Source organism: Drosophila willistoni (genome assembly GCF_018902025.1).
Source record: "Drosophila willistoni isolate 14030-0811.24 chromosome XR unlocalized genomic scaffold, UCI_dwil_1.1 Seg143, whole genome shotgun sequence".
NCBI lineage: Eukaryota > Metazoa > Arthropoda > Insecta > Diptera > Drosophilidae > Drosophila > Drosophila willistoni.
Genome location: NW_025814056.1, coordinates 6,242,128 through 6,253,565, shown reverse-complemented (window position 1 = coordinate 6,253,565; position 11,438 = coordinate 6,242,128). Strand labels below are relative to the sequence as shown.

General features: G+C 39.1%; 2 protein-coding genes across 2 annotated transcripts in view; both read right to left on the bottom strand.

The window, feature by feature from the left end:
* Positions 1 to 154: 154 nt before the first annotated feature.
* LOC6645596 (SET domain-containing protein SmydA-8) lies at positions 155 to 2,037 on the bottom strand. Its single transcript, XM_002068118.4, has 3 exons — positions 901 to 2,037; positions 576 to 837; positions 155 to 523 (listed from the first exon to the last, which is right to left on the bottom strand). Exons 1-3 carry the CDS (start codon positions 1,921 to 1,923, stop codon positions 204 to 206), a joined length of 1,605 nt encoding a protein of 534 aa, XP_002068154.1. The 5' UTR covers positions 1,924 to 2,037; the 3' UTR covers positions 155 to 203.
* Positions 2,038 to 4,034: 1,997 nt separating this feature from the next.
* The window catches only part of LOC6645595 (protein naked cuticle), a 49,565-nt gene continuing 42,161 nt past the window's right edge, over positions 4,035 to 11,438 (bottom strand). Inside the window, exons 2-5 of the mRNA XM_023177460.2 lie at positions 10,594 to 11,129; positions 6,870 to 7,850; positions 5,691 to 6,079; positions 4,035 to 5,334 (exon numbers count right to left, since the gene is read on the bottom strand). Of these exons, the coding sequence (XP_023033228.1) occupies positions 4,077 to 5,334; positions 5,691 to 6,079; positions 6,870 to 7,850; positions 10,594 to 11,129 (3,164 nt within the window). The 3' untranslated portion in view covers positions 4,035 to 4,076. The remainder of the gene's footprint in view (positions 5,335 to 5,690; positions 6,080 to 6,869; positions 7,851 to 10,593; positions 11,130 to 11,438) is intronic.

Here is an 11,438-nt window from a genome sequence, read left to right as displayed (position 1 = left end):
GCGAGTAACTGACAGCCTGTTGTTAAGTGTAACAGCATCATTTGCGAGTTCTGTTACCGAGTGCGCGAAATTTGAATTTGAAATTTAATTTGCCGCCGGAACTACCTGCTATAATAATTTTATGCTATTTTTTTTTAAATAATTAAAAAAAAAAAAATTGTGTATATATATATTTGTTAGATAAACTTTTGTCACTATTCTAATTAACATTCTTCAACCTCTTTAAAACGCTCCAAGGCATGATCTAAAATTCGTTGACGTTCTTGCAGCACTTCCTCCATTTCTGTTTCATACTTCATGATATTTCCTATTTCGGTCAGCAATTCAGCAGCCTGTCGAAGTATCGCCTCACACTCGGTGGCCTCATCCTCTGGTACTCGCATTGCCTGTGCCACCAGTGCCTCCTCCAAATCGATTAACAAATTGCCACGAAATATGCTCCAGCCCCCATCAAAGATATCCGCCAACTTAAGTAAATCTTCACAGAGTTGTACTTTTCGTTTAAGATTATCCTCCGTGAGTTCTGCAAGAACGACATTGGGTTACGGTTCTTCTTGGTATCTACTCCCACTTACCATCCATCGAGAATCCTGGTGCATTGCCATAGAGCTGGGTTAGGGCATATTTCACTTGAAGTACATGGGTATTCGTCTCGTGCAAATCTATGCGATGGCGATAGATAAAATCCTCCAAAGCAGTTGGTGTGCTCTTGTCCAATGACTCAATCTCTAACTGCAGTTGATTGTCAATGGTGATGATTTCTTTGGCACTCTTCTTCACATTGCACAGTTGACATTTCCAGGGTGACGAATTTTGTAAAGGATTCAGGGGAATTATCTGAGGAAAAGAAATCAGATTGAGTTTCTGTAAACACATAAATGTAGAGGACTATCCTCCCACCTTGCCTGCCTTACACTTTAGGCACATTTGGGCTGCTGCAAAGGTTCCCAACTCACTGGGATCACTGCATCGTTGGCACGCACAATCAAAGCATTTGGCTTGCCTCAGATGAAGTCGCCTTTGGATGGTACTCCTCAGGGGTTGGGTGTATGAGATATTCAGTATCTCTCCCTTGCTGATGGCACGCTTTGCCAGGAATATAATATTCATATTATCATCGAAACGATGTCGCATATTTGGTACACAATCGTGTGAGATCATTGCCGCCCCAGGATACAAGGCTCTCACTTTCCTACGCTCCTTGGGCTGTCTGACCTCAAAGGTGTTTGTGTCCAGAATGGCGGCAATGCGTAAAATTTCCATTTCCGACCATTCCCTTAGACCCAGAACAGTTTTAATAAAGGTTATCAAATTGGCACGCAACACTTGATACAACGGAGTCTCGAGACGTTCTTTCAGATGATCCTCCAGCGAGAAGAGACGCACGAAATCCTCTGGCTGGGACGTTTTCAAAAGCATACAACGTAACAGCATAATCACACAATAGGCCGACTCCTTGCGCTCCTGATTCTGATCCTGGTCGGGATGGTAATTAATTTTCGATTGAAAATTACTCTGAGCCATCAGTTGACATTCACCCCGATGGTGGGGCGATTGTTCACATTCCTTGCCACACAGCGGCCAGGTACACGAGGAGCACTTGTAATAGTTCATCGACTTGCCCGGAGCCCCAATGTTTCGATGACAGCCCAGACAAATGGGCGCCGATGCCACTTTGGGACCCACAACCAAGGGTGCTTCTCTCAGGATTTGTTCACCAATCTTAATATCTCGCGTGGCTCGCAAATGCCTGCCCAGCATATCATTGCTAGCCACCTCATAGCACTTGCATTCCCTTTTATGACCCTTCTTCCAATGCTCCTTTTGGTGCTCGCGACTGCAATAGACCACGCTCTTGCATGCGGCACATATCTGCGAGGCACGAGCCTGACAAAATGCACAATTGGTCAAAGCTGATGGCATCTTTGTAAAGAGGCAAAACTCAATGAAGAAAATGGATGATTCTGATTCTGATTCTGGGACCCGCTGTTTGCGTAATGCATGCGAACTGTTCACAAAAAAAAAAAAAAACAAATCACTCTGTTTGTGTGTGTCTCGGACAAATTTTCTTTTGTGTCTGCCAAATGCGAGACGATCGAGCATACGCTCCGTCTCCGTCTCCGGTTCAAGTTGTCCGATCCGATCTCTAGCATCTCTTGTCACATGGCGCACGACAGCCATTTATTATTAGAATTCTCTGTGTCTTTTTGTTGTTGTTTTTGCTACTCCCATGGATGGATGCATGGTGGGTCTCTGGTCTGTCTTTGTTTTTGTCTCTGGGAGCCAAGAACAATACACAATTTGTTGGCTCATACAATGGCATTTTAAAGTTCTCTATGCCAGAAAGCTTTCGCTTGCTCAATATTCTCTTGTCTCTTGCCAAAGCAAATCCGAAAGAAATAAGCAGTTGACATTATAGAAAAACCAATGGATTTTGAATTGATTAGAATACTCCAAAAAATAGTTTAAATAATATCATAAAAATCTTCGGATAGAGAAAAAAGTGTAAATATTTAGAATTTTGAATATTTTGATTATAATATTTCAAACAATAGCCAAAATAATTTCAGCATATGGAAACTTGGTTCGTAAAGAAAAAATGAATTTAAATATTTTAATATTTCGTTTTTTTTGTTTTCATTTTAGCAATTCAATAATTTATTTATTTATTTAGTATTTCTCATAAATTTTCTATATATATAATTATTCATATGCAATTAATTAATATATTGATTAATTGGAAATCAGTCTTTTTTATTTAAATAAGAGTTAAATGCATTTTCATTTTTTTTGTTTTTGTGCTTGTTTTGTTGCTTGATTTTGTTGATTGATTGTTTGTTTGTTTGTTTGTTTGATTAATGGATGAATAGAAACAATAATAAGGAAATGAAATAAAAAAACAAAAACAAAATCAAAAAAATTGTTAATAATACAAGTAAATTGAACTACAGTTTGAATATGTGTGTGTGTGTGTGTGTGTGTGTGTGTGTGTGCGTGTAAGTATGATTTTTGTTTTTAGTTTTGCATTGTTCTTGTCTTCGTTTTGTAGTTAGAGTTTCGAAATTAATAATAATAATAAAAAAAGCATATATATATATATATTAATAGTATCTAGTTATTAAATTAATTTAAATATACATAATAATCTTTTTTATATATATATATATATATAGACAAAAATGTTGCTCTCTCTCTTTCTCTCTGTGAAGCGGCGCAATAAAATTTTCATTATTATAGACAACAATTTCTCAATCAGTAATTTTTACTTTTACTTTTAATAATTTTTTTTTTTTTTGTAATATGTTTTCTTAATATTTTTCTTGTTTTGTAGTAATTTCCACTAAACAATATAGTTTATGTTGATTTTCTTTTGTTTATAGTTGAGTTTTATACATTGACGACAAACGACAAAACACAGCAACACAGAAAACATTGAGGCAACATGTTGGGCAGCGCTCATTAAATGTTGATATGTGTGTTGCTGAAACATGTTGCTAGTTTAATTGGCAAAGCAAAGCGATCGAATTCGAATGTTGCTAAAGGCAGAAAGGCGCAGAAAAAGCTATCAAGATTAGATTAATGTTGTGTTTTTTTGTATTTAATTAACCGAGTTTGTCTCTTGGATATTTTGGGTAAAACAATTAGAGAGTCTTTAGGTTTTTGTTTTCAAATTTCGAGGAACTAACTGACTACACACTCTCTCTCTCTCTCTCTCTCTCTCTCTCTCTCGCCCCTTCTCTCTCTTTTTCTCTATGGCTTCTTCTAACTATCAAAAAATTTGTTGCATGCATCCATCTTCCTCCTGCTAAATGATTATTCTTTCAACCCTGTGTGCTTGGAAAATACAAGTTCTAATATCGTTTTCTTTACTTTTCAGTTCCTTGATGCTAAATTCCCATTTTAATTACAATTTGCTCTACATTATTTAATAGATTCTCTCTCTCTCTCTCTCAAAAAAAAAAAAAAAAAAATTATAGTAAACATAATTATAATTATAATAATTTGAAGCAACATTTTAGTTTAGTTTTCGCCCCTTATTCGTATGTATGTATATGTATATATATATGTATGTACTTTTAGACATTCTGCTGTTCCTTAAAATGATGATAATGATGATGTATATGCTCATGGACATAACGATGGATCATGGAACTGGAGGCGCTTGTATCCAATTCAATATCGGCCGTGTCTATATCTAAATTTGCCTGTTTACCGACCTCGGTGACAGCCTCGGCCACTGCCTCACCGACAACATCGTCATCATCGTCATTTAGATCGATCAAGGTATCGGTACTGACCACCACTTTGCTGGGCGTACTGCTGCTCATATTCATGGGTGGACTTGGTGGCATGTCCTCCTCTTCGCTTGCCAACAGATGGGCACATTCTAAGGCATCGCCATAGATTTTACCAGCACCACCACCACCACCACTGCCTCCCGAGCTAGTTGAATTCGAATTGGAGGTGGAGGTGAGTGGTCGCAGATCAGATTCCTTTAGATGATGCTGCAGCTGCTGCTGCTGCTGCAGCTGCTGTTGTTGCTTCAATTGTTTGCGTCGCTGCTCTCGTTCCTTTTGCTGCAATTGTTCGCTCAGTTTGGCATAGATGAGATTGCCATAGTTCTTGTAGTCCTTGCTTGATCTGGACGATGTTGTTGGCTGCTGCTGCTGATGATGATGCTCCAATCTTTGATAGCCCTGCTGCAGTGTCTTATTGTGGTGTTGGGTCTGCTTTTTGGGTATGGGCTGAACGGTGGCCACATTTGTGGGCGTCGATGATGTCGGCGGTGGGGAATGACCATGGCCAGCTCCACAGATGGTGGCATGCAAAAAGGAATCATAGCCGCATAGATTCAGCTTATTGTGCCCGTTTTGTTGTTGGGCAGCCAGCACGGCCGGATTAATGGCCAGCTGTTGATGGTAAATGGGTATGTGCGGTTGGGGATGGTCGTGCTGCTGATGGCTTGTTGTTGCTGGCGGTGGTGGTGTTGGTTGCGGTGGTGGTGCTGCTGCTGTTGTTGCTGCTGCTGCAGCCTCTATGATGGCTGGAGCTGGCTGGACCGCCATTAATGGTGGCACCAGCGGCGGCGGCGGCGGCGGTGAAGGTATGCAATTGGGTGGGCTGCAACTGAGCGGTGACTGGCCGTTGACTGGACCCACTCCCAGACACGGTACCGTAACTGTTCCCGCTGTTATATTGCTGCTGCTGTGGTTGGCAATTAGCGTAGGTATTTTCGAGCCCGTATTGCAACGTTGGCGTAGTTGTTGCTGTTGTTGTTGTTGTTGTTGTTGTGCTGCCGGTTGCCGTATGGGACTCACATTGGCTTGGGGTTTTCTGCGTTAAAAACGAAACAAAAAGGAAGCAAAGAAAAGGGTTTAATTAGTGTTTCGGGCTTTTATCTCCGTTTCTCTGTCTCCCTCTCTCTCTCTCTCTCTCTTCCGCTCTATCTCTCTCTCTCTCTGTGTGTGTTGTGTGTGTGTGTGTTCAGGTTAAGGGTAGGTCGCCATAAAGGAAAATCGTATTAAAAATCATGAATTTTGGGGGGAAACAATCTATAAAAGAGTTGCCAATTTCTTTATTTATTCCATATGCATTTGGGTTTTTTTTTACTTTTTTTTGTGGGCGGGTTAAGGATTGATTGGTCGAGTTGTGAACTGATGGGCTAAGGGACTGATGATTTTTAAGCTTACCCATTCAACTGAAAACACAAGCGATTCTTCTCCATGCTCTCCCTGATGATGCTAATCAAATCGTTGCGGTTTAATGCCGATTTCCAGCACTCGGCCGATTTACGCTGCTGACTGAGCAACGATTGTGGGCGTGGCTGACGCAATTGTACACCATCTAGCATCACATCGCCTGCATTGACCCCGTTAATCCCCACCATGGCGGGTGGTGGTGAGGATGAGGCACTCTTTTGTTTGGCAGGATGCGTCTGTACTGATTGTTGGTTTTGATTTTGGTTTTGGTTCTGATTTTGATTTTGATGTTGTCGCTGCTGCAGGTGACGGTTCTGCCATGTGGAATCGTTGCCCACTGAGAGGCTACGTTGACGTGTTTCGAGGCAATGATCCTGATACTGATTGATTGATGTGACGAAATGATATAACCAAAAAAAAAAAAACAAAAAGAGATGAAAAAATAAGTAAGAAATATAAACAATAAACAACATAAAAAAGGAAAAACAAAACAAAAACAAAAAACTAAACACAACAAAAAAGGGCGACTTGTCGGGGGAAAGGGGTGAGGGGTAAGGCTCCATGTTAACTACTGAGGACTACCAAAATGTTGCCAAATCATTTAGAGTTGAACTTCTTAAAATGTCTATAATTGATTTACTTAGGTAGAATCAAGCAAAACAACTCGTTGACTCATTATCGCACTTATTAAACAACTCTTCGCCATATTTATATGCGTAACTCAACTAATTCTAGTCCGATTTTTATGAAATTTGTTGGGCCAATAGATATTAATGACAAATGTAAGTGTATTTAATTTTGAAGATGAAACATTTCTTTTACGGACGGACGAATGAATAGACGGATATGTCCAAAACTTCTGGCCAACTAATGCTTAATAGGATCGTAAATGCTATCTACTGCTTCTTATACAAGCTTTGGCTACTTTTATATACCCTTTCTTTTGCCTTATGGTTGCAGGGTATAAAAGCAAATTTCATTTCTCATTATAAACCATTTCACAATGATAAGAATTATCAACAACTCTAGTGTTTTGCAACATTCTCGTTAGCCACATGCAAATTTCGTTTAGATGGGTTAAGGGTTAGGGTACACATTTTTCGTTAATATGATTTTGTTTGTTGTAGTTGTAGTTGTTGTTGTTGCTTTTGTTTGTTACCTTGTGCCTACCTTTTGTTTGCGCGCCCGTCGCAGCATTTTGACTCGTTGCGTCGCCTGTTTCATATAGATGTCTTGTTGCTGCTGTTGCTGCCGTTGACGTTGTCCTGCACAGTCGAGGACATCAGCCGAGTCCTGTTGTTGCTTGGCACCGCCGCAGCATTTGAGATTCAACATGTTCTCGTACGTATTGTGGGCATTGTTATCCGCTTCTCCGCAGCAATGCTCCAATTTTGAATTGTTCTTGTGATATCTGTTGGCCTGCTGCTGCTGCTGCAACTGATGTTGTTGCTGTTGCTGTTGTTGCTGTTGTTGTTGCTGATGTTGATGATGATGATGATGATGGCTTTTGCTACCCTTGCCACTGCCAGTTGGCTGCTCTGTTACAGCGCTTGGCGCTGCTCCCGTTCCCGTTCCCATGGCCGTTGTTACATCCTTTTCCTTGTCGCTATTGCTGTCATCGTCCTCGTCATCGGACTTAATCAGTTTGCGTGGTCGATAGCGATGCTGACGGCGTGCGCCGGCGGATGTCGTTAGGGCACCAGCTCCGCCAACTCCAACTCCGAATCCGCTGACATTCCCTGTTTTTGACATGGCCGTGGGCAGTTTCTTTAGTTTATTATTGTTGTTGTTGTTGTTATTGTTGCTGGCATTGATATTGTTGTTGGTATGTGTAGTAGTTGTGGTTGTCGTGGTGCATGAGGGATGCATAGCCAAACCACCACCACCACCCGCACCAACTGCACCAGCACTTGCTGCACCCCCCTTCGATTTGCCTTCGGGACTGACGGTGAGGCGAACGTTTATTGTCTTGCTGCCGCAATGGGGAACCACCACAGATTTGCCAATGGACTCGTATATGGTATACACAATGCCCACAATGTCGTCCTTTGTGATTTTACCATGATGCCCATCCAGATCGTAGAATGTGAACGAGAATTGTAAAGGCTGTGACGATTTGCCACCCTCAACGGATACATCGCAGGTGAATTCCTGTGCAACACGAAAAGGAAAAGAAGAAAACACACAAAATTTAACAATTTTTCGTTAGTTATTGCTTAAATATCAGATTTAAGTTTAGTTCTTTAAATTCCCCTCAAAACAAAATACTCACAATTATAATATTTACCATTTAGCACAACAAAAATCAGATGGAATATAGTTTCCACTTTGATGTTAATGGTTTTTAGATATTAACAAGATATTTCTCTTGTTCCTTACAATAAAAATAAAAATAACATATATAGTCCTTTATTTAGGGAACCTTCTTGTTTACTTGAAACTTTTTAAAACCAATTGCAAGTAACTCAATTAAGCATATTGAAATCATAACATTAATAAATCAATTGCAATAAAATTCCAATAGAGTTAAAATCAAATAAATATCAAATTTTATCGCCGATTTCTAATCAAATATTGTTCATTGATTCATTCATTCATTATTGAATTTATAGAAATTTTTGTGTATTGCTCTCTCGTGCGTTGTTAGCCAATAATATTTATAGAAAGAAGTCTATATCATTTTTCGTATTTGGTATTCAACATTCCAATTTTCAATTGAATTTGTTCATTCTTTCTTGTTATTGTTTTGTATAAACTTTGCTTTGCTTATAAAAACATACATAAATACAATTTGTGTGTGTAGTAGGTTCACTTTTTTGATGATCCCCCGGGGCCAGATGGCTGCCCCTTTATTCTTTGCTATTTGGTTTTGTATTTACACCTAATGGTCAAGTTTAATCAACTCGCATGCTGTTGTTGTTGTTGTTATTATTTTTCTTTTTTTTCGTTTTGGGGCGGGCTTCTTCTTTTGGTCATATTTCATTGCCCACTGAGCTAACCAAACATAAACTCAACTTTTAAATGTGCTTTTAATTAAAATTCAACACGAAACAACAAGGGAAAACAACAGCAGCAACAACAAGAAATGCGTATTTCATTAACACAAGGGCGCCGGCAATTTTGTATTACCACCCACCGAGGGGTGAAGCATAACTTGTACCTAAATACACACACACACACACATAGATAGATAGATAGGAAGGTAGGTGGCTAGGTAGGGAAGGTGGGTTTGGTATTCCATCTGTGTGATGCTTGCCAAAAAAAAAATATCAAAACATTAAAATTCAATAAAAACCATTAAAAGCCAACAACCGAAACACAAAAAGCACTCAAAGGCAATTAAAAAATCTTCGAAGCCAAGTAGCAAAGGAAATTAAATTATATTTATTTATATGAGAGTGAAAAACACTTTATCAATGGGTAAATGGCTAATGGGTGTCCCTCTTCTCTCTACTCTCCTATCTCCTAGCCATATCTGTCTGCATGCTGCCCCAGCGAGTTGGAACTCTCTCTTTGTCTCTCTCTCTCTCTCTGTTTCTTCCTCTCTGCCTGGCAGCAGCATTGAAAATTAAATATTTAGTCAAAATTATGGCCACAATTTTCGACTGGTTTGCTGCTACTCCGCTGCTGTGGTTGCCACTTAATTGTTGTTTTTAGGTGGCAGATGGTTGTAGTTCTCCTCCCCAACCCTCCATCCCCTTACCCTTTACTCCCCCTTTAGCCACAACTTATGCTCGCCTCCCCCTTTTTTGTGTTGCAGCTGGAGATAAGTATTTCGGACAGAAATGCGAGCAACATAGAGACCGATGAAACAAAGTGTTGCATACTTTTGGCAGCTGCATTAAATTTATGTTGAACATAACTAAAAAAGTTTTGCAGTAAGTTTAATTCTAGTTAATTTCCCTTTATGTGCCACTTAAAATGCCAATCAGTATAGTGGCAGATCTTAAAGGAAGTTTCTGGTTTAACAGAAAGAAAAATTTCTCTTTCCAAAAACGTTTTTTAATCTCTTAAGCTGTTAAAATTTCCAAATTCAAGTTCGTTTTCGTCAATCCTGCACTATATGTAATTGAAATTGTATTTTAATGTTTAAATTTTAAATACAAGCAAAATCTATGGCATCTTTTTTAGGCTTGCTATTCTATGACTAGTTTTTAATTATAATTTGTGAAAAATGCTAAAATCATACATAGTACTCAATTGTAAAGTTTAGTTAAGTTTATTAACGACTTTGTTTAAAAATAATTGGCTAGCCATAAAATAATGCCACTTCGTTTGAGAATGTTCAATAATAATATAATTTTATGTTTTCCAATTTTTCATTTGGCCTGTTTTAAACGATTCTTGTAAATGCATCGAATTTTTTCAATTTATAATTTCAAAAAATTGGCAATTCTCTTCATTTCACTGAGATAAGGAGAAACGGATTGATATTAGAGATACGATGCGATGCGAAAATAAGGTTTACATTTGGTATGTACAAAAATGATAAAGTAATTTAGGTTTGTCTGTTGGTTATTGTTTAAGCTGACCAGCGTTGACTTGGTAATGCCCTAAATAAAATTAACTAACTAACAATAAATACCTATTTGTATGATATAAAGAAAGAAATTGATCTATTAATATATAATCTATGGTCTGACTCTTTGTTCAATGGGTAACAATTCTGGTTAATCTGTTTAACAATGGAAAATAAATTGAGATTCTGTTGCAATTTTCTCAGCAGTATTCAGTATAAAATTGAAATGCCAAAGAAAAATAAATAAATAAATAATTGAAAAAAGTTGGCAACTTAATTAACTTGCTTTGTTTTTTTTTTTTTTTTTTTTTTGTTGATTATTTCAGAACCGAAAACCGATTGTCTTTCCCCACACACATACACACACACACTCACCTCCAATCGTATGCGTTCCTCTTTGTGATGATGCAAATGACGTGAATGCTGATGTGATCCATGTTGTTGTTGTTGTTGTTGTTGGGGTTGCTGTTGCTGTTGCATGGCCGCTGCTGCATCGACCACATCCTCTTCAGCAGCAGCAGCAGCTGCTCCTGCTGACTGCATATTTACATATTTGCCATGTTTGCCATTCGAACTGGTGCTGATGCGCAAGTGTTTGCTCTCCTGATGATGATGATTATTTTGTTGATGATGATGATGATGATGATGACGAGTTCCTCCACCACCTCCACCTCCTCCTGGTGGATGATGATGATGCTGCTGCTGCTGTTGCGCTTGGGATTGATGATGTTTTTGTGCCGTGCCAGAGGCATTGCCTGGCGGCGTTGTGATTATATTAACCACAGGCGTTCGCAGTTGTATATTATTGTCACGTTCACTGACCAGCAACAAATCTGGCGGTGCACTGCATGAGGATGAGGCACGCACCTGATGATACATCAATTCCTCCGAGTCTGTGGTGCACTCCTGGACTGTAAGGAGATGACACAAAGCAAGAGAAAGAAAGAAAGAGAGAGAGAGAGAGAGAAAGTATAAGAGGGATGTTTTTAATTAAAATGCAAAGTGGCATGAAATTGGCTACAAAACTACAAAAGGCAGAGATGCCGGCCCCTACCCGCCCCTGCCCCTACCATCACCCTTCATTCGTTGCCATCGTCTACATCTGCTCCACCTCCAACGTCTCCTCCACCAACATTCATTTTGCACACATTTTCTTTGGCGGCTTTGCAATTTATTTGCAATTTGCACAAAGCGCATTACAACAACAACAGCAACAACAA